The following is a 27466-nucleotide window of genomic DNA, read 5'->3' as shown; positions in this document are numbered from 1 at the left end:
CTCTTATTATTTTTTCTCTCAAGTTTCCTAACAAAAACAATGATATTTTGATTGGTGTTGAGTATGGTCACATCAATGAGTTTAATTTTTTTTTGTCATGTAATAACATTATATTGGAGTTGATATCTTTTACTACCTTTTGTTATATTCAATGTAATAAAGTTATATATATGTTTATATAGAAACAGAGATTCTATTAATATGTTGACCAATTCCAAACTTATTAGTAAAGTTTGATGTCAACGTTAAATAGAACTAATGTCAATGCAATTTTAGGTTTAAAAATTCTAATTGAATGTTCTAAAAGAGTAAATATAATGTTTCCAAAAATAACACAATTTTGTATTAATAATGAGTTGTATTCTTCAAAATCTAAAAGAAATCTACTTGGTTTTAGAAGTATTTGTTGAAATGGTTATCAAATTGAAACCACTAAGGAAAGTGATAATGAATATCTTTACATTAAATTAATGAATTGGCCAGAAGCTCATGCTAGAAAAGTTACTAACTTTTTCTTTTGATTTGTATTATAAAACGATGAGAATAATTTAATCACATGTTAAGTGCATCATGCATCAATTCGAATCAGACTAACTGTGAAGAATAAATAATTTTCATTGCAATTTACATCTGACCAACAACAAAGTATTTTTTATCTTAATGCTTTTGGTTGTGTTGTTTATCTCTTCATTTCTCTCCCCAACGTACAAAGACGGGTCCTCAAAGTAGAGCTACAATTTATGTTGATTTTGATTCTCACTTTATCATTAGATACATTAAGCCTTTAACTAAGGATATTTTTTAAGACGTTTTGAAAACTATCATTTGATAAAACAATATTTCCATCATTAGGAGAAGAAAAATATATAATATAAAACATTTCGACATTATCTCATCTTGATCCTTGTGCAAGTTTATATGAACTAGAAGTTCAGGTGATAGTTTGCAAACTATTAAAAATCAATTACTAGATATCTTCACTGACAATAAGAAAATTGTGAAGTCGTGCATTTTAGCTGCTAATACTCCAACAAAGTTAGAGTCATTATACGACAATCAATTAATATAACAGCTATTGAATCTACGACACGCCTTAAACGTGAAAGAATTATTGATGCAAAGGATAAAACTTATTAGAAGATACAAACACAAATAAAAGAGATTGGTGCCCCTGAAAAGGCCATACCCACAATACAAACAATAAGAATTATAGATCTATCCAAATTTTCTATACAAAATTATCCTAAAAAAGGACTCATGAAGATTTATCCCCAAAATAGACACATGTATTTGAAATTAATGAGATATTGTTATTTTATGTACGTATGAAAGGATTATGGGATGAAAAAAAATTTGATGACATATTTTTATTTAAAATTGTTGATATCATCATTAGTGATGATGAAATTAAACAAAAACTGTCGAAAAAATGCCGAAGTAGAAATGATTGACTAAAATAGAAAAAAATATTCATGAAAAATTGATATTACTAGAAAAAAGTGATGTATTTGGACCTATAATCTAAACACTTGAGTGTAATGCTTGTTGGATATGTGTGTATTTGCACGTAAATGTTATGAGAAAAATAAAATTATGAAATACAAAATATGACTTGTTGCATAACGTTTCTTGCAAAGACTGATATTGATTATAAAGGAATGTATTCTCTTGTAATAGATGCAATTATATTCATGTTTTTTATTGGCTTAATGGTAATAAAAATTCAGATATGAGTTTAATAAATGTTGTCATAATATATATATATATATGAATTACTAGGTAATGATATATATATATATATGAAAATCACTAAAGGATATAAAATACATTAATCATATAATTCAAAATCTCGAACTATTTATTCTATCAAACTACAAGATCTTTATACTGGTTAAAACAATCTGAATGCACGTGGTCTAATCTTCTTAGTGAATAACCTGATTTGAAAATAATCAAATTCTAGATTTATTAATACTGGTATATGTAGATAATTTAAACTTTGTTGGGATTCCAAAAGAGTTCACAAAAATGGCAAGTTCAAAAAATGAGTTTGAAACAAAAGGTTTTGGAAAAAAGAATTTGTATTGATCGGCAAATTGAGCATTTTGTTAACGAAATTCTGCTTCATTAGCCAACATATACAAAAAAAAGTTATGGATTAGCTTATCCTTTAAAGATCAATAGTTGTTCAGTTCCTTGATGTGAAAAAGACATTTTTTAGCTCAAGAAGATGTGAAGAAATACCTAGATCCCGTTTAGATTGAGATGAGATGAGATGAATTGAGATAATTTATAAATAGTAGTGAGATTTATGAGTTGAGATGATTTTTGAAAATTTTGTATTTGGATTGGAAGTAAAATGAGATTTTTTTAAGCTGTTTGAGAGAAGATAGATGTGGGTCCCACAAATGATTGCATAATATTTATAATTTTATTTTATTTATAAATATATTTATATATAAGTAATACTAATTTTTTAAATTACATACCCAATTTTTTATTATATAATTCATAATAATTTATAAGATGACAATATTTTTATAAAATGAAATTATATAAAAAAAATATTATTAACTCAAATTTTTAACATAAAAATAAAAATATAAAAAAATATTATTAACTCAAAATATTTATATCAATCTTTAATAAAATCTTGAGTTAATAATAAAAAATTTTATTATTTTTATTTAACTTTAATTTGATTTTATATCAGATCTTTATTTAACGAAATCGGCATTGTGATCATGCAAGGAGCCTTTCTTTTTTATCTGCAAAAACAAAATCAGACTGAAAAGTGAAAAGCATAACACTCATTTCATTGTTAGTGAACCCATGTGAAAACATATTTGAAAATGAAGTAATTGTTTGGATTAAAGATGACTTTACCGTACGAGATATCTCTTAAACCAAACCAGCCATTAGACCTCGTTTGGTTACATAGATGAGATGATATGAGAAATCTATGAATAGTAGTGAGATACATTGTTAATAATAGTGAAATAGTTTGAGTTAAACTTTTTATGACTTTTTGAAAAAAGAGAAGAAAAGTTGAACGAAAAAAATTATAAAATTAAAAGACAGTCATAATATAATTTTTTAATATTATTTTTGTTTTGAGATTTGAAAAAGTTAAATTATTTTTTGTGTGTTGTTTGAAAGTTTGGAAAACTTTTAATGATTAGGTAATGATTAGATGAGAAAGTTCAATGTTTGTGTTTGAATGTTGTTTGGATGTCGAGATGAAATGAGATGGTTTGAAAGGTTTGTGAAACTAAACTATGCCTTATTCTTAAAGTACTGTATATTGCAAATTGCACATGATCTGATATTACATTTTCAGCCAACTTATTAGCAAGATACAACTCTATATCAACTTGAAGGCAATATAATGAGGTCAAACATATTCACTATTACTTTCATGGAACTGTTGACATGAGATTATTTTATCTAAAAACATCGAATATGCAATTAATTGGTTAAGTAGACTCAGGTAACCTTTCCAATACACATAATAGGAAGATAGCAAACAAGATCTCTTTACATGGGGTGGTACTGCTGTTTCATGGCGAGATCTGTCAGGCAAACATCAGTTGCTACTTGTTCCAACCACTTGAAAATTGTTTCAATTCATAAAACATGTCGGGAATGCATTTGACTAAGATCAGTAATTCAACACATTTAAGAAAAGTGTAATTTATCCACAACCAGAGATGATTTGACGATGCTATATAAAGATAATATTGAGTCACGCAAATCAAGAGAAGCTATATTAAAAATGATAGAACCAAACACATTTTGCCAAAATCTGTTTTACGTATGAACTTCAAAAGAGTGGTGATATTGAAATCAAACAAATATGTTCAAGTGATTGGGCAAATTTATTCACTAAATTATTAGCAACAACAACGTTCAAGAAATTGGTACACAATATTAGAATACATCAACTCATGAATATTTCATCATAAACAATTAAATTTCTACATGCTTTAGAAGGAGAGAAAATGATTATACAAATTGTACTATTTTTTCTTCGTTAAGGGTTTTTTTCACTGAATTTTACTTTGCAAGGTTTTAACAACACAATCCTAAAACATTTTAAGGTACCCAAAAACATTGTACTATTTTTCCTTTGTCATCGATTTTTTTCCCATCACATTTTCCTTAGAAAAGTTTTTTTTTTAATCAGTAAACAAAATTTTATTGATCAAAAGTGATACAAAGGATGCCCAAGTATATGGGACATATACATGAGCAAGTTTAAGTCTAGCATAGGGATACAAGGAAATCGTGAAAGACCTGCCCTGAAAATCAATTACAATTGACCAATGGAGTAAAGTATTGAAAAACAAAGTTCTAAGCTCTTACGTTGATCTCTCTTGATCTTCAAAGCATCTTGTGTTCTGCTCCCTCCAAATGCACCACCATAGACAAATAGGTAACATCTTCCATATAAATGCAATTTGAGAGTTGCCCCTAATACCTCTCCAGGAGGCTAAAAACTCACGTACCTTTTCCGACATCACCCATGCTAATCCCACCCGTGCTAAGACTTTGGTCCATAAGGACATGTCAATCTCGCAATGTAGTAAGAGATGGTCTACGGACTCACCGCTCTTCTTACACATGTAACACCAATTCATAGTTATGATGCCGCGTTTCCTCAGGTTATCTATGGTAAGAATATTTCCCCAAGAGGCTGTCCAAACAAAGAAAGCTGCCTTTAGAGGTGTCTTTGTCTTCCAAATGCTATTCCATGGGAACGGGACTGAGTTGTACACATTTAAGGAATGATAAAAAGAACGGGCCGTAAAAACTCCCTTCTTAGAGAGATGCCAATATAACTTGTCTTCGCCTTCCCCCGACACCCGAGTGGAGTACACAAGGTCAAAAAAGGCCGAAATGTCATCCATCTCCCAGTCTTGTGTGTCTCTATTGAAAGTAAGGTTCCATTGGGAGGAGCCATCGGAAAAGCTAACTAGATCGGCAATGGATGCTTCTTTCCGTCTTGCTAAGCTGTAAACTCCTGGAAAAACATCCTTGAGTGCCCGATCACCACACCATAAGTCATGCCAAAATTTTACCTTAACACTGTTGCCGACTTTGAAGCAAGTGTGTGCTGCATAGATGTCCCATCCTCTTCTGATATGTTTCTAAAGCCCTACTCCGTGGGGTCCACTCACCTCATTGGAACACCACCCTCCCCATGATTCCCCGTGCTTCAAGGCAATGACGGTTCGCCACAAGGCCTCCCGTTCATGATGATATCTCCATAACCATTTGCCAAGCAAGGCTTGGTTGAAGGATCTCAAATTCCGTATACCCAATCCTCCTTCCTTAATGGGGGAGCAAATTGTGGCCCATTTCACCAAGTGAAATTTAAACTCTTCCTTGATCCCTCCCCACAGGAAATCACGTTGAATTTTCTCCATGCGACGAGCCACCTTAGCAGGAAGTGGAAATAGTGAAAGGAAATATGTTGGTAAGTTAGAAAGAGTACTTTTTATGAGAGTTAACGGGCCCCATTTAGATAAGTACATTATCTTCCAACCAGCTAGTTTCCTTTCCATTTTTTCTATTACATCATCCCAAATAGCTTTAGATTTGAACGCTGCCCCCAGCAGAAGACCGAGATATTTCATAGGCAACTGAGATATCTTGCACTCCAGGATGGACGCCAGACTCTCCACATTGGATACATATCCCACTGGCACTATTTCTGATTTAGCCAAATTCACCTTCAAACCTGACACAGCTTCAAAGCATAATAAAAGAGCTCTCACAGCTTGGATTTGCTCATGTCTGGCTTCACAAAAGATTAGAGTATCATCAACAAACAATAGGTGAGAAATGTTAAGCGAACCTGAACTTGCCTCTCCTACTGAGAATCCTGATATGAACCCTCCCTCTACCGCCCTTGAAATCATCTTGCTGAACGCTTCCATCACAAAAACAAATAGAAGAGGAGAAAATGGATCTCCTTGTTGCAAACCTTGCGAGCTTTTAAAAAAACCTTTGGAAGTCCCATTCACCAATACAGAGAAACAAGCTGTAGAAATACAATGAAGGATCCAAGAACACCATTTAGAACCAAAGCCACATCTCTCCAACATATAAATTAAGAAACTCCAATTGATGTGATCGTAAGCTTTCTCCATGTCTAACTTACAAAGGAGTCCAGGCTCTCCCAATTTAACTCAACTCTCTAGACATTCATTGGCTATCAGTACCGAATCAAGGATTTGCCTACCTTGAACAAATGCATTTTGAGGCTTCGAAATCAATCTTTCCATCACCTTACTCAATCTGTTTGCCAATACTTTAGATAAAATTTTGTACAGACCACTCACCAAACTAGTGGGGCGGAAATCTTTCATTTCTTCCACACCTGGCTTTTTGGGAATGAGTGCTAAGAGAGTAGCATTAAGACTTTTCTCAAACCGCCCGCTTCCATAAAATTCCTGAAAAACCCCCATGATATCATCTTTAAGCACATCCCAACACGTCTGAAAAAAAGCCCTGGAAAAACCATCAGGACCTGCAGCTTTATCACCCGTTATACCCTTGATCACCGACCGGACCTCTACCTCTTCAAAAGGCCTTTCGAGTCGTTCCGCAACTTGTGGGTCAAGAACATCAAAGGCCATCCCGTCAAGTTTCGGCCTCCACTCAAATTGTTCCGAAAGCAACATATCATAGAAATGGACAATGTGGTTTGAGATCTCGGTATGGTTGGATGAGACCACCCCGTCTATCAATAAGGTATCTATCGCATTGTTCCCCCTATGTGAATTGGCCACTTGGTGAAAGAACTTGGTGCATCTATCCCCTTCCTTCAACCATAACGCTCGTGATTTCTGACGCCATGATATTTCTTCCAATAGAGACAGTCGTTCAATGTTCGTAATCACTTGGGATTTGCGGGCCCGCTCGGTTTAAAAAAAAAAACCTCACCTCTTCCACACCTTCCAAAGCCTTAAGCTCCTCCATTAGAACATATTTCTGGCTTTCCACATTACCGAACTCTTGTGTATTCCACTCCTTTAAATCCTTTTTCAACGACTTTAATTTGCAAGCCATCTTATAGCTAGCAGTTCCATGGAAGTGGTAGGAAGACCACCATTGTCTTATTCAGTCCCAAAAACCCTCTGACTTCAACCACATGTTCTCAGATTTGAAGTGCCTTGGGCTTCTTCTAATGCCCCCACAATTTAATAGAATAGGAAAGTGATATCAACACAACCTGGGTAGTCTCTTCTAAATAAGCTCCGGATAGTGTGCCTCCCAATCCGGTGAAATTAGAAATCTGTCTATCCTTGACCAAGATGGAAGATCTCGGTTGTTAGACCAAGTGAAGGAACCACCTGCAAGAGGTATATCCTGTAAATTCTGCTCATAAATGAAGTTAGAAAATTCTACCATGGGTTGGTTGAAGCCCACACCACCCGATCTCTCACTCGGAAAACGGGTGATATTGAAATCACCTCCAATACACCAAGGTAAGTACCAAATACTGCTAATACCGGCCAACTCATCCCAAAGTAAGCTTTGAGACCAATCAAGATTAGGCTCATATACGCCTGCAAAAGCCCACTGATAGCCATCCATGACATTCTTAAACGAACATGCCACCATATAATCCCCCATGAAATTTTCTTTATTTTCCACCACTATTTTGTCTCACATAACTAGTATACCCCCAGATGCTCCATTGGACGGTAAATAATGCCATCCCACTTGCAAACAGTTCCACAAGCTCCTAATGATGCGAAGAGAAATAACTGTCAATTTTGTTTCTTGTAGGCAAACAATGTCTACTTTCCAACTTCGGAGGAGGGATCTAATATATAGCCTTTTATTCACTTCATTGATCCCTCTCACATTCCAAGACATTATTTTAGGCTTCATTAACAGAAGAAACATCCCTCCCTTTTGTTCTATCTCTCCCCGAAGCGCCCTCATTATTATCATAGTTAATGGAGCATTGCAACCGTCTCAGCTCTCTCTCCTTTTTAACAGCTGACTTCATTACTGTGGATCTACCAGCTTCCATGGCTACTAGGAGGGCCATGAATTGGTCTTCATACCCATCACAAGAAATTCCCACTCAACCATGAAACTCCTATACCTTTTTTAGTACCCAATCTGATACCTGAGGTGCTATTAACGGTGGGAGCATCTGTAAGGGTGACGGGCTCCCCATATTCTCTTCTTCACTGCCCATGGAATCCATAAAGAGATCCAACTAATTGGTACCCATCTCCTTTCCATCGACAAAGTCCCCTCCCGCAAAAAATGAGACAATTTTCTCCACTTCCGGCCCCAAAAACCTCTCATTTGGCCCACTAATAACTTCCTCAACTTCATTCGGCACTATCTGTGTCTGATTAGAAGGCAAAGGCTCGCCCACAGTAACCTAAGCATCCTCGCCTTTTTGTCCCGAAATTTCCCCTTCCTCTAAGGTGGAACTCACAACCTTTCCACTACTCGCAGACGTCACCATTGGCATTGGCAAAGTTGTCTGTGCGTCAATATCTTCCGTCGTGATGATCTGTGTTATTTTTGGGTCTTCGTGGACATTTGAGGCATCAGAAAATCCTCCTCCATGCTTCGAGATTGCATCTTTCGGCGACGGGCCATCCATCGGCGTCATGACGACTTTCAGCGGGGTCGCCCGAACCTTCACCGCCAGCGGTGGCTCGGCTCCATCCCCTGATGGGCCATCGTCCTCCATCTGGGATCAAAGGCTTGTCTTCCTCCATAAAGATCCAACTTTCTGTTGGACCTTAGTGGGCTGAGGCCCATCATGGACTGTGACCTTTGCTTTTCCCTTGGGCTCCCTCGGCTGGGCTGTAGCTTCCCACCCCTGGCCCAGACCCAATCCCTCCCTCTTTAATTTTTTTTTTCTTTTTTATAAGTAAGAAATTTATTGATTGAAATAAACTAGTCAACGCCCATGTATACATGAAGTATACAAAAGGGACTCCTAATCACATTCTAGAAAGCTGAAAAGAAAATAAGAACTCGTGAACATTCCCTCCCTTTAGTACAATAGCAGCCAACCATTGAACTAAAGAAAACACAAAAATTCCATAATTCCCCCGCATTTCTCTCCTTCTTGTTGAAGCATCTCTCATTCCGTTCTATCCATATACACCACAATAAACACAAAGGAACCATCTTCCATGTCGCTTCGAGTTGAGGACAATGATGTTGCCTCTTCCAACTCTCTTTAAATTCAACGCAATGTTTTAAGCATCCCACCCTATAAGTTAACTCTCCCAGTTGCGTCTCCATTTTACACAAAACCTGCAACACATTTTCCTCTTTCAGCCCTGCAAAATCTCTGCCACCTCCATCCTGCAACTGGGCACCCCTCAAAGAAGTGACGGGTCCTGACTTCAACATGTCTACTTTCTCTGCATTGTTCACGTCTCGAGGCCTCACCAACTCTCTGCCCCCCTGAAGAAAGTCGTTGTACGAACAAAAGTTTGAATTTTGCGTCGTTGTTGATGGTAACATCCGCCTTGAAACACCACCACTACTGCCCTCCTTCAGCACCTCCACTAGTTTTCTCCAACCCATTCTGTCCCTGTCACCTGGGATGAATATGAAATTCCGACGTCCCCCCCACCATACTCCACCAACGCCATATATTCTTCCTTGGAGTTAATACATCGTTGAGCAATGTACCCCTGTCCCCATCCTGATATGCAATATAGAATCCCTTTCCCTCTACCAATAAGCACTCTTCCAAGGCACTAGAGAACTAATGTACTGTCCCCAACCCCAAGCTCAAATTTTTTACAACTTTCCATCCCTTCTCTGTAATGTTCACGTACCTCCCATCCTCAGACACCTCAAACAATTTAGATTCAATACTAACATGCTTCATGGATAACATACTTATCTAATGAAAACTAACTAGTGCACTATCAAAAACCTATAAACGCCATCGGAATCACTCGTACACACCAAATAATTTAGAAAAGTTTTAACAACGCATATTCATTGTGCATTGTCATTAGATTCTCTCTTAGAATTCTAACTATTCATGTATCAACTTTTGGAATTCTTAAATTTATATATTTTCCTCTTAACTCATATATCATCTTTTCATATTTCTTATTCTCTCATGCAGTCTTGAGGACCAAGAAAATTGAGATGTACCATATTGAGATTCTAAAGAGCTAGTTTCATGTATTGTAATATTTCAATTCTCTTTAAATATACAACAATTTAAAAATCTCTCAAAATAATTTACAATAATTCTCAGCCATTCTTAAATTCTTCTGAATTGCTAGTACCAAAGGTGGAGAACAAGGGGGCGAAAAAAACTACTGACGTCTGCTTTAGTCAGTCATAAAGATTATTCGATCTAAGTGACTATTTCATCTGTAAAATAAAGCTTGGGCCGTAGGAACAGAGGGCAAATAATCAAAAGAAACAAATAATGACTAATTACACGAGCACATATGATAAAACTTACAACACAGGACTAGGCATCTCGGAACATGGTAGCAGCCTAGCAGGTCAGACCCTCTCTTCCTATTCTGCTGTTCAAGCGAGACATTGGAGCAACTAGCGTTCAGAACCACTCTAGCAGGTCAGACCCTCTCTTCCTATTCTGCTGTTCAAGCGAGACATTGGAGCAACTAGCGTTCAGAACCACTCGACCATACATTTTGGGTAGAAACCTTCATCAGCAGCCACAGAGGAAAGACTTTGTAGCTCCTTCTGAACTTTCTGCCTCTCGAAAAATACCGAGCATGCCAGTGAAGTGCACTTGACTCCCCAGTCACCACCTCCACAATGATGACATATTGCAGCAAGGTGTTGCATCTCTCTCTCCAATTTTGAAGTTCTTCCTGTCACAGCTGCTGCTGCTGCAGCGGTTCCCTTTTGCGAACACTGATTGCAGAGATGGGCTGATGCCTGAACCAACTCACCACAAAGTATACAATGTTTAGAGATGTAGTAATAATCAATTCTGGTTCGGAGTGGATTTGGAGCATAACAGGGACGTTTAGCAGAGGCTTTCCGGACTGGACGTGGCATCTCTATTAGCCACTGGTTCAAGTTACCTCCAACCAGTCCAAATACCCGCTGCAAAGCTGGGATTATATGCTTGTTGATGTAATACAAATCATTTAATCTAAAGGGCGAATCAATTGCCAAAAGTTCCATTGGATCCACAACCATATCAATCAGACGGGCCCCTGGCTCCCCATGTATTACAAGATAAGGTATTCGCTCTGCATAGCGTGGTTCAGCCCTGGGATCGGCTCTCATTGCTTTTGTGGCCACAATTGCCGCCGGTGGGAGAGAAGAGTAGGTACCCAATCGAACCTCCTTTGCAAAAACAAAATCCTGAAGAGAAAACCTACCAGATAAAATCCGTGTCCATTGACGCTGCAAATATTCTTTGACCTCCGAGATGTCTTGATGTTCAAAAAAGAGTCTCAATGACTTCTCCATTGTCTTTGCAACAGCTCCACATGTATCCCTGCGTACTGTCTCAATACCTTTAGCATCAAAGACAGGTTCAGACTGCTCTGGGCTCTCACAACTGTAACCAACATAGCGTTTCTTAGTAAGGAGGAAGCATGGGTGATAAACTTTCTCCATTTTTAAAGTGACTGGATTTGGATTCATAGCAGTGATTGCAGATGCAATCTCATTACCAATTTGAAAAGCCTCTTTGACTGAGCGTCCCTTGAGGAGCACAAACAAGCTATCAGTATCACCATAAATAACTCTAGCTTTCCACTTCTCATGTGCATTCACAAATGAGATAGCCTTTTCAAGAGTACAGCGGCCACACTGAACAATACTGTCCGCCAGCTCCGCACAAGGCATGCGACCGCTAAATCCAGCAGCTGTATAGCCATATGTCACATTTGCAATCAGCTTCAAAGCAAGCTGCCTAGAATTAAATATCCTGTAAAGAACTTGCTGTGAGGGGCTCAACCTTTTCATTGCTTGTTTCACCATTATTCTAGTCGATAATATTTCCTCCAATAAACGGGGCAGTATGCCTTTACGGACCTTTGGAGATACATACATGACCCCATTTGGAGTAAGCAGAATCTCATTTTTCACAGCCTGCAGAACATACGGATCTGGTGAATATGAACTAACCCCAAGTGTATTTGACTTGGAAGACGCAACTTTGCCAAGGCATGTAGAAAAGCAAAGGTTGTATGCAATTATCATTGACGGATATAGAGACTGAAAATCCAAGACAACAACTGGGTCTGCATAAAAGCCAGACTCTGGTTCCATTACAAGAGGCAGGCACTCCATTGCAGGTTGAGAAGCAACCTGTTGAGTTCCGGGGGATATAGCTAGATAATTTTGTGTATGTGCCAATCTCAAAAGCATTGATTCAACACGATATTGTGAACCACGAGAGAGAACTGAAAAAAAGTCAATGCCAAAGACACGAGCAAGTTCTGATGTTCGACTTATCTGCGAAAAGCACAAAACATCAACATAACAGGCAGGAAAAAAAAAATCATGAAAGAATACCCATCAAACTCTTTATTATTTATTTCTCACATGAAACTAAATATAATATTAGTACTTTGGTCAACAAAAGTAACTGCCAAAGCTTTCCTTAAACAAGGGCAGGATAGAACACAGTTCTATACAATGACAACCATGATCCATAGGTTCAGACCCCAAAAGGTAGTTCCATCTAGCCTTGCCCTTAACTAGGTCCGTTGATCATGCATTGCAGGCTATAATTCTCCTACTTAGGTCAATAACATTCACCACAAGACTTATGCTAATAACTTTCTCTACATGATCAATTGATACAAACCCCCCCCCCCCCCCCCCCCCCCAAAAACCCCAAAGACAGATAATGCAGCGATTTACAGACTCATATTCATCATAAAACTAAGTTTATTACCCTACCATATCAAGTTGGTTCATCATCTCAAGGTTCAGCCTTGCTCTCTCTATCACATACTCTATACACCTAAATCTCCCTTGTCCAGGACCACTTGAAAACCATTTTGTCAGTAATTTGTGATGAAATGCAGGAATTTTTCGCCTCAGCACAGCATCAGCTACTGCTTCAATCGTGTACATACTAAGCTTGACTTCATTGCGCATCAGACGCCACACATTCAAGACAATTCGACCACCTACATGAACACCGCTGGCATGAGTTCGACCCCATTCATCCTCGATTATTGCATCTTCTATTGTGACAGGATCGGCAATTGACTCAGGAAATATATTATTAAGAATCTCAGGTAAGTCTCCAGCAGCTATCTTGGTTTCAGATGGTGTCCGAGATATGTTACCGAGTAAGACTATACCAAGATGTGAAGCCCTTTCTGCCAAAAATCCTAGAGAACCACCTTGAATATCCCAACCCATTACTATATCTGGGTCATATGAACGTACAAACTTCATAAAGTGACTGAATAAGTACTTCTCCTCGGAGAAAACCAACATCTTGCAGCTAGGTATTCCATCTAAGCTCCTGCAAATAGATGAACATGAGCATGGAAAGCAATTATATAAAGTTCATTTTCGTAAAAGAAAAAATAATAAAGGTCTCCGATGATGATCATGGCATGTGACACAAACTAGACCAAACAAAGTGTAAAATTCTAAGAGGCTGCAAGATAACATGGAAGTAACTGAATTCAATTTCATCTATAGTCAACATAACATGCACAGCCCATCTGGATTAAAATGGTAATCTCCAGATGAACCAATGGGTTGAAAGAAATAAAAAACCAAAAGTTAACAAGTAGTGAAAATTACAAGCGTACGACATATTAGCACAATTGGCATTCAAGCAGATGGCACCTTGGCACGTTATATAAGTAACATTCATCAAGGATGATAAGAAAATAACATTTATGGTTTTCACTCAATCTTCATACTGGCAACCAAGTATCAGATCCACTGTCTTTTATGGATGCTCTATCTCGATATAAACAGATCAAGATGGAAAAGTTCTTCATCAAAAGGAATAGGCAGAAATGACACCAAATTTAAAGGCCCCAAAGCCTTAAAAAAAAAAGAAAAGAGAAGCACCAATCTTAAACAAAACCCCCAGGTCATGATGCTAGAGGTATCTTATTATCTCTTCAACATTACAATCATTCGGCTAAATACATGACGCCACTCACTTAATTTTCACTAATTTTATGGAGATCAATTTTTTCTTCTTTTCTCAAGGGTGTGGACATGGGTGTTACCAGCATACGCCCTTAAATGACTTTTCAGTGCCATGTGAAACCGCATGCTTACTTCCCACTAGAATTTGGATACAATGTTGACAATCTCTTTGCACTTTCTATAAAGATAGCAGGTACGATAAAAGTTTAGTTAAATGGGTCTAGGTGCAACTTGGTGAACAATGGGCATAAACGTATTTGAGCCTATACCTTTTACTCTCTGACATCACAGTTCCATTACAAAATGGACAAGAGAAAATAATGGGTGTTGATTTTACACATGCAAGCCTATCAAGAATTGCATTAAGTAACAAAATCTCAAGAGGAAAATTATGCACATCTAGAGCAGAGAGAACAAGCAGTTAAAAGAAAAATTACTTGACATCTTTATGGGATTATTATCGACCCTACCTCTTATAAGTTTCAGTTTTACCATGCAAAAGCACATAAACTTCGGCGATGGAATCAGTATCATTTTGGATGGCAAGAACTACAACATTGACAGCATCAAATCGAGGATCAGGTCTGAGATCACCTCTTGATTCTGCTTGAACCTGTTGCCCATCAAATCCACATTTAAACTAGAGAATAAATAATAGAGAGACCCGTCAAATTGGAAGTAAGCAGTGGCAAAGACACTAAAAATCCTGTTCATATGGTTGTAGAAAACGAAACGATTCTTAATAATATGCATGAATGTTGATCAACCCAATAAATATGTTAAAAGTCTCAATATACCAAGACATACCAGTCAGGTTTCACCATCCAATATGCTTCCTGAGTTAAGAGCAAGATCTTGAAAATTATTTTCTTAACTACTGAATAATTTCTTATATTTTAATACATATCACTGATACCAGTGAACAACTCATAGATACAGAAAAAATGATATATTAGGTAACAAGCAAATAAAGTGAAATCCCCTCACCAAACAACTTTAGGAACGTGAACAATATATCACAATTCTACGGTGAACATTTTTTTAAGTACAGCGACATGGAAGTTTTTCAAATAATCACAGAATGTATGACAAACAGCAAGGGAATTTAAGTACGGCATAACACATCTTCTGAATAATATTTATAAATGTACATTCAGTTTTTAAAAAATAAGAGATATAACAACCGAAAAAGAAAGAAAGAAACTAGCAGTTATTAGTAGTACCTCTATACTCAACAATGTCAATTGTTGCCCACCACCAATACTGGCAGGATCCTGAAATCCACTTTGACTAAGAGGAGTAAGCCGTGATTTCCCATCTGGTCCTGAAATCTGAGACATATCTTGCGAGAAACCAGAGCAAACCTTTTCTTTTGCAATACCTTCTCCACCCTGCATGATTGTTGTCATCTCATTGCCACATGGAGCCCTTTCCGTATTAAGGCTTCCAGGGATTTCGTAACACAAAGGATCAAGAATAGGCTTCACATGAGATTCGGAGCTAGATTCAGGCAAAGCCTTGTCAAACTCATTGGGCAAATAACTTTTTGAACCAATCAAAATGCTAGATGAACCTGCCAAGAGTTCTCGAATTCAAAAGAGGTTTCTCATTTCCAAAATGTTATTCTGCTCACAAAACAATTCAAAATTAATTTTACTTTTTAAAGCTGATGGCTCCACCAATGCTATGCTGTTCCCTTCAGAAGTACCTGAACATCCGAAACCAAAGAGTTAACACGTCAGAAATTACAAATTAATAATAAAAACCACTACATCAACTAATTCCATCTAACCTTTGTCTTCACATGATAGCCATCTATATACACTATCTGCAGAAGGAGGTGAGAATACAGATGTTAAAAGATACAAGTAAGAGCCATCATTTTGATAGTGAGTAGGGACCCCGATGACAACTTGATCAGAATTAGAGTCGCTATTTCTACCATGCTTGTCCATGTCTTCTTTCACTTCTTGACAGTCCCCATCAAAAAAAGGAAGAAAATCATCCAAATCTCCCCCTTATGAGAAAAAGATACAAGTTGGTCAACAAAAATATACATCAGGATATGTGAGATGAGATTAGCACTAAACATGGAAGAATCACAATGTCTTTTTTATGAGGGGGTTGGGTATCCCTCTAGAGAGAGAAAAAGTTGAACATAACTCCCACAGGAAAAGACAAGAGACTTGCAATTTCCCGCATTTGGAGTAAATATTTATTAATTAGAAAAAACAATCACCAGAGTGGAAGATCTTATTTTTATTCACGATGGCTTTGGATACCGTTCGGAGCCATCATCATAGAGATCTTACTTCTATGCAATAGATCTTTACCGACTCTTAGTTGACTAAGACAGCATTAACTATGTATACGCTAGCTATTGCTTCCACATGAAATACAAAATGGAATAGACAAAGAAAGGCCTACAGGCATGCTGGTAAAATAAATGAAACCATAGTAACTCTCAATCTGCTAACATCCTAGTCTCCATATCCCTCCCTAACCCAGGCACCACCTAATCAAAAGCCAAAGAAGGAAAAAATTGAAAAGAAGAAAAGAAGCCATGCCTTTTACAACAAAATGAGTTATTATCTGAATAATAAACATGCATGAAGAACAAATGCTGCTTGCTCTAAGCCAAAAGACAGATAGAGGAGAAAAAAGAATTATTGCATGCCATGGAGAAATCTGAAGATGCAACCTGTTTTTCTGTCATAATTTTCCTCCACCAGATTAGAGGTAGTAGGCAGAAATGAAAGATTTTCAAATGCTCCATCCGTCCAGCCTGCAATAGGGGGTTTACTGGAGAAGGTCATGCCGATTAGATCCATACATTTTGCTCTTGAGCTGCTGAGCCCAGATAACACACAATGCCCTCCTGGTTTGGCACCGCCACAATTCTCATTTAACAGACCCACTGAATCAGTTGCAGGGCCCACAGGATTATCATCAGACTTGTTATCTACCCATCCCAGAGACTGTTTATCTTTATGGCCACTTTCATACAAGTAACAATCTGCACCAGATACTTCACATCCAACCAGATCACTTAGCAAACAGCTTGAAGAAGCAGCATCTAGTTGCTGAAATCTCTCATTATTCAAGGTAACTGTGCCAAAATCAGACTCTTTACAGCTGTAAATTTCATAATGACTCGTGGAAGCTGCAGAATCTACATTCCTGGGATTACAAAGTCCTGCTCTTGTGCGAACTTGAGAAGCACATGTTCCTGTAAAATCTACAGGTCTGGTGCAAGCTCCTTTGCCAACCTCATCATCAATCCTTTCATGAGAACCAAGGTTACCATCTTTCAACTTACTAGCATGCAAAGAACTCTCACTGCTGGACAAAAGAGGGTGCTTACCATACATGGGACCATCCGAATGTGCTGCTTTAACCTCAGAAGCCCCATGGAAATTTGTCTGTTGGCCTGTAAAAGATTGCTTCAAATTGAGAGACTCAATAGAGTGTTTGTCAAGTTCTCCACTTAAACGTCTAGGGAGGAGAAAGATGCCTTCCCTTTGCTCACCTTCCAAAAGCACCTTTTTAACTCTACCAGGCCCACAATCACGTAGTTCACCACGGTAAGATCGCTTTTTCCTCATCAAGTCTCGCATAGAGCGTCCAACCGAAGCAGTTGATTCCTTTAAAACATGAATATCTGTACCTGCATTTTTCATGAAACCATCTGCACAATTCCCCGCCTCATTAACAGCTAAGAAACTTGTACCTACACGATCTTTAGTTTCACTTACACATGCATCAATTATATGGAAATCCACAGCCTCCAAGTCATTATTCACCTTTTGTGATGTGGAAAATGGCAAAGAGCCCCAGACAGGTTGCTTTCTTTTGTGCTTACTGGTGAATCTCCCGCCAACATCCTGCAATTCCTGGCATTCCAAAGACTGTTCAAGTTCACTTGTCTTCATTTCAGATGCATTTTCAGTTGATCCAGTACAATGAGTTGAGAACATATCATCCCCAGAGCCATCCACTTGTGGAATCATTTCTTCTGATGAATTTCTAGAAGAATGATTCTGATCAGAAGAGTGAGAAGCTCTTCCTCCCAGATCCTCAAAGTCAATCAAATCATCAATGGAATCAAGAATGTCTTGACACTCCTTTTGAGATTCACTTTCATAATCAATATTAGCTTTCTCCAGAACCTTATCAATGGTAGTTGCAGGCAACAAAGGACTCAAAATGGTTTCACGAACAAGTTCATCATCAGAGTTTATATCTTCAACAGCCTGGGAAGTGGCTAGCCACCTCAATAGACCAAGGGCTTCCTTATCTGCAGCCTGAAAATCATAAGAAATTCCTTATGTGTGATTGAATTGATATGCAACACTACACTAACCAAATAAACATTATTGTTCAACATTCACAAATTTTAAAATTGGCTGTCCAAATTACACACACACAGATAGAGTGAGAGGGTAAGTAAACACTTAAGAAACCAAAAGGCATTCAACACTCTACTGCAGTTTCCATTTCCAGTACGATAAAAAGGCCAAGGCCACCCATCAAGTCGCAAGGCCAAAAGAGAAGTTATGCTTAAGAGTGAATGGATCCAGACTCCTTGGAGGATAAACATGCAAAGTCAAGATGAATTACCTTTTCACTGACTTATTAGACAAAGAAGGTGTGATGAATTACCTTTGAATCTAATGTTTCAATAATTCCTGATGATTGTACTTCATCAGTAGACAATATATTAGGACTTGTAACCCTCTCTTCAGCAGCTGTTGGACCATCTTCTCTTTCGCGTGGTAACAAATAGCCAACCGTTGCTGTTTCTTTAGAACACTTCAAAGCTTCTCCATCTACATTGGCAGGGTTAATATGAACAAGTCCAACCAAATTTCCCTCAACAATAGATGATGCAGTAGCATCAGCACACAGTTCAATTAGTCTGTTGTCAAAATCAAGACCCAGAGCTAGAGTTTTCAGAACATCTTCTGGAAGTGGTTTTGTAGGATCAAGAGGCATTGCCACCTCATGCATTCCAGTCCTTTCATATTCCTCCTAAAACACCAAAGAATATGTTCAAATAATCAAACAATATATAATTCCACCAAATACATAAAAGAGAAGAAGAAAAAAAAGAAAAATCACACTTTACCCCCAAATTGCCATTACTTTTGCAATATGTCTACCCAAAGTTTTTACTTAGTCCCCCAATTGAAATATAAGTAGCAATTTATCCCCTCGTTAAGATCTGACCATTTCAACAGCTGAAAAATAGGTGATTTGGCATGATCTTAACCTTGTATCTCATAGAGGGGGGCAAATCATAAAATGAGTTGAAGTTTGGGGGACTAAGTGAAAACTTCAGTAGTTTGGTGGTCATATTACAAGTGGTAGTTTGAGGGGTAAAGTTTAGTTTTTCTTAAAAGGATGTGAATATAACAAACCTCCCAAATAGGGACAAGAGATTGAACCATTTTCACATCTGAACAGGTTTGTGAGAGAGATGAATAAAGTTTAAACTGCCGGTTAATAATCTCTGCAAGACGGAGACCCAAATGAAGAACAATTCTAACACAAACTACGAAGACAATATTCAAAATAATATGTAATACAACCGTGAAGTCAAACAAACCATCTAGAGAAGCATCCCCCTCAAGTTCACAAATACTTTGACGTTTAATGCAAATGTCCTGATCTGATGACACCTCATATTCACAAGGAGCTTGCCACATCCAATCAGCTGGAATTGATGACGATATCCAAATTGGTGAACTTAAAGATGCATCAGAACTCGTGTATGCCTAATGGTAAAATTCACATATATTTAACTTATCACATAAATATGAGCATCAGAGCCACATTTTCACCTATCTCAAAAGCATCTGGCTCAGAGAAGTAGACAGATAACCTGGAAATCAGATTTTCTTGCTGAGAAAGCATCTGGTACTGGATGACGGAATTTCATCTTCGATAAATGTATTAGGCCCATCCCATACAAGTTATAGTCGACCTAACAAACAGAAAACCTTAGATCTAAAGATCAATAGAACATAATCAAAAGGGAAAAAAAGCTAAATGAATTAAGTGTTTCGACTATTCATAAGCAATGCATAACTGAATTCTGCTAGTCAGCCATATGCATCACAATGGGAACCACCTCATCCATGTGTGATGTGGGGCGCACAATTGCTGGGACTCAAGTGTGCATGTTGCCAAACAACCAGCAAAATCAATCAAATAACCATATTGCAACAGTTTTAACAATCAGTCATTCATTTGGCAACCACATTTATGATGTTTAATTCTTAAAACTGAAAAACAAACAACAAAAACTCCAAATCAATGGCTCAATTGTCAAAAAGTATTTACCAGAAACTGGAGAATGAAGGGAATATGCGATTCATACGGCTGTAAACTTCTATCAAGAACTGCACTGTTCTGAAAAACAAGCATCAATACAAAGCACTGTAATTGATCTGTAAAATGAAAACTAATACACATCTATTAATTTTCACCTACTATGTAATCAGAAACATCTATGAAAAATGAACTACTATGTAATCAGATTGTTGAGGCAAAAAAATTTCAACCAAAAATTGATTGCCAAATTTTCAAACTGGCAAAAACATTAAAATTAGTTAGGCATTTGTGGGCAAAAGAACAAACAGATATATCATCTAGACATCTTGTTTGGCACCTATCTAAGAAACCTAGATGCTTGGGTGAATTTCTATAAACACCACTTAGTCTAACTAACATAGGACAGAAACTTTAGGCTGAATAAAATTTATTTGGCAGCCTCTACTAGTAGGGTTTTGATTTAGTTAATGTTACAAATTTGGTGGGAAAGACATGAAAAACATGGGGAATGTGGGGTTAATAATGGTGTAAGGGAAGGATAGGTAGTGTTGCATCTCAAAACAGCAATCTATGCTGGAACTTTTAGCTTCTTATTTTTTATGAATAAATAGTCTTTGCTGGAGTTTTTATAAAGGCATTATATGGAAGAGAAGCAATTACATCTAAATATGTACGTGTCTAATGCTTCAACCTAATAAGACTTGAATTCCTTAGATTTTTTACCACTGAGCTTAAACTAAATAACTAGTAAACCACAAATAAAAATTTCATAACATAATAATTCAAAGGCAAGACCCAATGGGCCAAAACTTTAACCCATACCCACAAATCTCAAAACTACAGAAATGCACCTTACGCTCAAGAATATATAAAACAAAAACAAATCTGGCCAGCATCTAATTAATGCCAAGTAACATAATATAAAAGAGTCATGAACAGCTAGCAAGCCTATTCAAGGATCCAAGTAGCCTTGTCACCACCCAGTACGTGCCAAATTAATGCCTGGATATTAGAATAGCTTTGGGGGTGCCTTTGAAAGGTCTTGAATGGCTGCTGTCATGGTCTTCCATCACTACCTTGCAAGAGCCGTAGCAGATGCAAACTAATTTGTTGACACTGAAAGTAGAGTGATGATTGATGTGTTGCTCTCAAAATGAAAAATAAAAGGGATTACAAGGAATCAATTCTTTCTGTAGTGCTCCAAATCTTGCATAGTGATCGTAAAGGAGCACACCCTATATATTTATTGACAAAAATCATCTATAAAACAGATCAAAAGTGTACATCAGTCGTTTTTAAACAAAATAATTAAAAAAAAAATCAGAAGAGGTTAATGCCATAATAGATTAGACAAAAGAGATAAGCCTACCAACTTCAAAGCAAAAAAGCCCCACATGTGAGCAGACATGTGTAAAAACAAGACCAACATAATGATTCCAAACGACAACTGAGCATCAGTGAAATGTTCAAGGAGTGTACCAAAAGAAGCTTGGCAGCACGGGAGACATCATGAGGATAATAGCTAGATCATTGTAAAGGTGTTCAATAAGCGTACTCCTAGAATATTATATGTATATAAAAGATACATAAGGGATGCATAACATTTGGATACAGATATATCTTCATAAAAAGCTCTTCAGATGAATGGTAACCATAAAATTTCCTTGCTCGCACAAGGCTGCAACCATGTACGTGTTGCCGTTTTGAACCAGCATTACCCTTAAGCTGCAAGAACTCAAAACAAAGTAAATTGACATGCGATTTGCAGGATCAATGAAACAAAGCACAAATGCCAGAAATACCATCTGGCAAGCAAGGTACAAACATAACCCGCTTCAACCAAGCATACCTTTAAAGATTTCTCAAGAGCAAAAGAAACAGCATTTGTGTATGAATCAGCTATGCAATAGAACAAGGAAAAGGATTAACTCCGCAGTTTAGAATAAGATGCATAATCTAGTGCATGTAACTAGTGGAAAACAAAACAACCAAACCACACCTTAACAAACATATTTAAAAAAAACAAAACTAGTTTAAAAAAAGTTTAATTTAGTAAATAGGTAGACCAAATTCCACATCTGAACGAAAAACTGTTACATCTAAAATACATGTTTCGGCTTACACCCACTGCCTCAAGTTAAAAACTAATGCAAATCCACAATATCAACTGAAAAAAGAAAGGTTCAGCTAAGTAAATCTTTACTCCTTGCCGAGGGTCTGTGCACCCCCGGGATTAGTCAGGACGCTGTTCTCGGACACCCGGTGCCAATCAAAAAATAAAATAAATCTTTACTTTTGCTATTGGCTTAATTCCAGTGTACCTTCTTTGTCTGGTTGAAGTGACATATCTTCGCATGGCACATATAAATAGGGTAAGGCCTACATAAAAATACGAATAGTTTAGCAGAGTAAACTAATATACTATTATAGAAAGACAACTTGCAACAACTTTTTCATATAAAAAGATAGTAACTTTTGCTATATTTGACCCACTGCTTTACAAATAATGCATCATCTGTTCTTTCATAAATATCTTTTTACACATAAATTAGAAATATGCGCAAATATAAAAATTTCTTAATGCAAGTATAAAAAATTCTTAACACCATCCTTTAATCATCGCTAAAGAACAGAAAGGAAGAGGATTTCATATATCTATTGGTTTTTTCCAATGTGTAATTAGGAAGATAACAGAATGAAAGAGGTACATAGTTTGGCTTTATATTCAGACCCACCAAACTTTTCTCTTCAAATCAAGTGGGACTGGAACAGCAAGTTGAGTTTAAAGAAGAAAATCTATATCCTCATTTTCTCTCCACTTTCTCCACAGAACCAAAAAGAGCAAAATAAAATCCTTCTAATTTGTCTGCTTTTCTCCACATAACGAAGTTACTAGTGCATGATATACTAGGAATCTCTTCATAACTACACATAACCTTTGATATGCCAAATTTAAGTATTACATAGGAGCTGATCAGACAACCAATCCATGTTTTTTAGTACAATGACCATGAAACTGGAAAATTCACCATACAAATAAAATATAGCAACAATCTTACTCGATGAACATGCAAACATGTCTTCTGACCAGCAGGTGTAGATCCATATATTCTTATAATAGGAACCTCATTCACTTTCCCACCTTCAACAACTCAAGAATCCAATTAGAAAAGGGAATAATTTATAATGTAGACAGAAACAAACAAACAAGTCTTACAAAAAAGTTAAAAATCATACAAAATCACATATCTTCACATTCTGCATTCCACATCACTTATATAGATTCTTTAATATTCATTTTCTACGAATAGCATTTTCCCTTACAGGATCACAAATCCAATATTTGATTTCCGGCAAATGAAAACTTACAAATTAACTAAATAATTGCTTCGTTTATCACCCAAGAAAACCACAAGCTCTACACAATGCAAGCATTTCGCTAAGTTGAATCAATCTTGAAACTCATCAAACTCAGCTATCACGACGTCCACACGTACATAAACAAACCCTCAACCTCCGTTTGGTTGCCATGAAGTGAAGCGAACAAGACAATACTGATTTCAATATCATCTTCTACGCAGCCAAATTGTCATGTAAGTCACAATTTTCCCCCGTCTGGTCCCAGATGATCCTATAAGTGAGAATTCTATTCCAAAAATCCTTTATTTTTCCTCTTTCGCTTAACGGAAACCAAACGGATTTCAATACCATCTTCTACGTAGTTAAATTTTCATATAAGTCTCAATTTTCGCCCGTCTAGTCCCAGATGATCAAATAATTGAGAATTCGATTCCAAAAATCCTTTATTTTCCTCCACTTTCTAGGAAACCAAACTGAGAATAAGAAAAAAATGATCAAGACAGCTTCTTTTTGGGTTCAGTTAGTACCTTGGAAGCTACTATAACATATATCGAGGCCTGGGATTGGCGGGGCCATGTAGTAGTCGATGGACACGATCCTTACGCTGAAGACGTTCGGTTCCGACTGCGAATCCGCCATCGGTCCTCTCCAACTTTACATGAAATCTTTTCCAGGGAATGGAAATTAGGGGTTTTTGAGTGGCCTGAGAGGGCGGTTAAGGAAGCTTGGGTGCCACGCTATTGCAATTTGGTTTTGATAATTTCATCTGATTCTATTATTATAATTTTTTTTATAATAATTTATCTTTTTTAAATATTAAAATAATAATAATATTAAAAATAAAATTTTATTTAACTTTCAATTTTCATTTTAATTCATCCCATCTTAACTCATTATTCAAATCAAACTCACTTATATCCGGTTTGATTACACGGTCCAGATGAGATATTTTCATTTCATCTATACCATACATTAATTTTTTCTATCCAAATACAGTATATTTCATCTTTAAATTTTAAAAATATTTATTTAAATAAACAGTAATAAATAGTGAATACTGATTGTGAATAGTATATGAACAGTACAAAATTGACAATAAACAATATGTGAACATTATAATTTTTAGCTCTCTAATCAATAGTGAGATCTACATATTTTTCAAATTTTAAAATTTATAAACTATTTCATTTTATCTCACTATCTAAACATATATTTTTTTTACAAATTATTTCATTTCATTTTAATTAAAATTTTTTATTATCATTTAAAATATATCATTTCATTTTATCTTATTTGAATTACATAATCAAACGGCACGTTAACTTTAGTCACCAATTGTTTTCGAAAATGCAATTGTCTCGCAGTTGTAATTTACATATTTTTCAATCTCATGTGCTCCCATTGGTAAGTTTGAGTTTTTTTTATTGCCCACATATTTTTTAAATTTTAAAAATTAAAAATTATTTCATCTCATATTACTATTTAAACATTTTTTTTTTTTAAAAACTATCTAAATTGCGTAACTAAATGGGCATTAGTACTTTGGTCACCAATTGTTTTCGAAAATGCAATTGTCTTGCAGTTGTAATTTACATATTTTTCCCATCCTATGTGCTCCTATGGGCAAGTTTGGGTTTTGAGCGGTGCTACTGTACTGTTGAGAGTGCACCGCTCTATCTTACCGTTAGTTTAAAATTTTTATTTATTTATTTATTTTTGTATTCATATTTTTTTTATTTGAATTTTTTTTAAAATATAAAAAAATATCAATATATTAATAGTCACTTCTTTAATAATTAAGTAAAGAAAAAAATTAAAATATATGAAGTGTCAAAATGGGAAAACAAATTAAATGGGCAAAATAACATTTTTCTTGAGTTTTTCATTGTCTGTATAATCGTATTTATATAAATTATTAAAATAATAGGTATATATATAATATATATTAAATTAGTTAGATCAATACTTAAAACTATAAAATCTGCGTAAAATAATTGATATGATAAAATATCAAAAGCAATTTGTTTTTTATGATTGATATAAGATACATATCAATATTTATAAAAAAAAAAAAAAAAAGAGTTTTAGGCGCCGTATGTATTCAAAAAGTGTTCCATCTCATATCATCTTTAATTACAATTTTTTTAAAATTTATAAATAAAATATAATAAATAATTCAATTTTTTCAAATTATAATTCAACTTTTTCAAATTTCAAAATAATAATAATAATATTAAAAATTTATATTCTAATAATATTTTTTTTCAATTTTCATCTTTTTTTAAATTATTTTATCTCATTTTTGAATCTAAATCAACTTTAAGTCCTGTTTTTATTAATTTCTTATATCTGACTTTTAATTATAAGAATATCATAAAATGCTAATAGTAGAGAGGCGTTAAGAATTTTATAGGACTGGTTTGGAATATTTGGATATAAGTAGAGTAGGAAATATTAGTTTATTTGTACTTTAAATGGTATATTCTTATTTTATAATAATAGTGGGAGGGCATGGTTATATTTTAATTTTTACGAAAATGTCCTCTTTTTGTAGTAAAAAAGAGAGATAGAAGTCATGAATATAATCAAAACAGATGACTACTAAAGTGTCAAAACAGATGACTACTAAAGTGTCGGTTTCGAACTTGAGTTGTTCAGTCTAATTTTATGTTAAATCTAACATTTAAATATTTAAGTTGTAAATTATTAAACTCATCTTAATTTAAAACTTCTTTACATATAACAATTACAATATTTTTTAATTCAACACTTCTTTACACGTCAAAATCCACAACCTTTTTCAACTTCTCATAAATATATTTAAACTCATTTTAACATTTAAATATATCTAAACTCATCTTAACATTTAAATATATCTAAACTCATCTTAAGTGAGTCCTATAAAAATTCACATTATCATTTCAATTTATTATTATTTATAAAGAATTCAACTCATTTCAAATCTTATGTGTCAAGAGAAAGAATGACGTGGATTCACAAAAATAAAACTCCATGCTCACAAAAAATTATAAGAAGTATTAGATAGCATTCAACGTGACAATGGACTTTTAACCTTTGTTTGTTTTTACAATTATTTTTAATTTAATTAATTTAATTTTATCTCATCTAATTATTATAATTTTATTAAATTTTTATATAAAATAAAATAATTAATTAATTTTTTTAATCTTAAAATAAAATATATATATATTCTAATAATATTTTATTAAATTTTCTCGTACAAAAGTAAATAAAGCCTTGGGGAGATAACCCTTTGGCGTAGATTATTCAAAGATTTTGGCAGCTAATTGATTTTTATTTTTATTTTAAAAACAATTCATATCAATCCAAACATCTTTCAATCTCGAAAAAAATTTATATTTTTAATTTTCACAAATTTTATTTAATCATTTGGCTAAATTTAACTGAAAAGTATAAAAATTAAAGTAACTTTTACAAAAATAAAAACAAATGCAAAAATTACGCTTAAGGATTTATATTCAAATAACTTTTCAACTCTTTACCTATCTTCACAAGTTCCAACGCAAAACTATTTCAAATAAATTTTTTATTCAAAATTTTTTATTTACTTTCACAAAATCTAAAAGACAATACATAATAAGAAAAA

General features: G+C 35.4%; 1 protein-coding gene across 5 annotated transcripts; it reads right to left on the bottom strand.

Annotated features, from left to right (window-relative positions):
- Positions 1-10173: 10173 nt before the first annotated feature.
- On the bottom strand, positions 10174-24561 carry LOC109008079 (DNA polymerase zeta catalytic subunit). Of its 5 annotated transcripts, none has more exons than XM_035695475.1 (18): positions 24366-24561; positions 23538-23620; positions 22800-22857; positions 22328-22377; positions 22091-22203; positions 21958-22000; positions 20488-20556; positions 20027-20128; positions 19563-19919; positions 18805-19173; positions 16844-18446; positions 15935-16159; positions 15800-15850; positions 15366-15715; positions 14613-14755; positions 12919-13495; positions 10667-12468; positions 10174-10592 (listed from the first exon to the last, which is right to left on the bottom strand). In XM_035695475.1, the coding sequence occupies exons 1-18, from the start codon at positions 24475-24477 to the stop codon at positions 10586-10588; spliced, it is 6114 nt and encodes a 2037-aa protein (XP_035551368.1). In that variant the 5' UTR covers positions 24478-24561; the 3' UTR covers positions 10174-10585. The 5 variants fall into 5 exon arrangements, with proteins under 5 accessions (XP_035551368.1, XP_035551370.1, XP_035551369.1 ...); XM_035695477.1 differs by lacking the exon at positions 10174-10592 and having other exon boundaries at positions 10626-12468; positions 16844-17572; positions 17672-18446; XM_035695476.1 differs by lacking the exon at positions 10174-10592 and having other exon boundaries at positions 10626-12468; positions 19563-19654; positions 19751-19919.
- Positions 24562-27466: the final 2905 nt, after the last annotated feature.

The sequence above is a fragment of the Juglans regia genome, chromosome 11 (assembly GCF_001411555.2).
Source record: "Juglans regia cultivar Chandler chromosome 11, Walnut 2.0, whole genome shotgun sequence".
Classification (NCBI taxonomy): domain Eukaryota; kingdom Viridiplantae; phylum Streptophyta; class Magnoliopsida; order Fagales; family Juglandaceae; genus Juglans; species Juglans regia.
This window is presented reverse-complemented; position numbering and strand designations above follow the sequence as displayed.

Excerpts from the sequence above, each read along its gene's own strand:
- LOC109008079 (XM_035695475.1), bottom strand. The coding sequence starts at position 24,477 with ATGGCGGATTCGCAGTCGGAACCGAACGTCTTCAGCGTAAGGATCGTG. Across the intron at positions 20,129-20,487 it reads CCTTCATTCTCCAGTTTCTG|GTCGACTATAACTTGTATGG; the intron begins GTAAATACTTTT and ends TCTGTTTGTTAG. Across the intron at positions 18,447-18,804 it reads TTGAAACATTAGATTCAAAG|GCTGCAGATAAGGAAGCCCT; the intron begins GTAATTCATCAC and ends TATGATTTTCAG.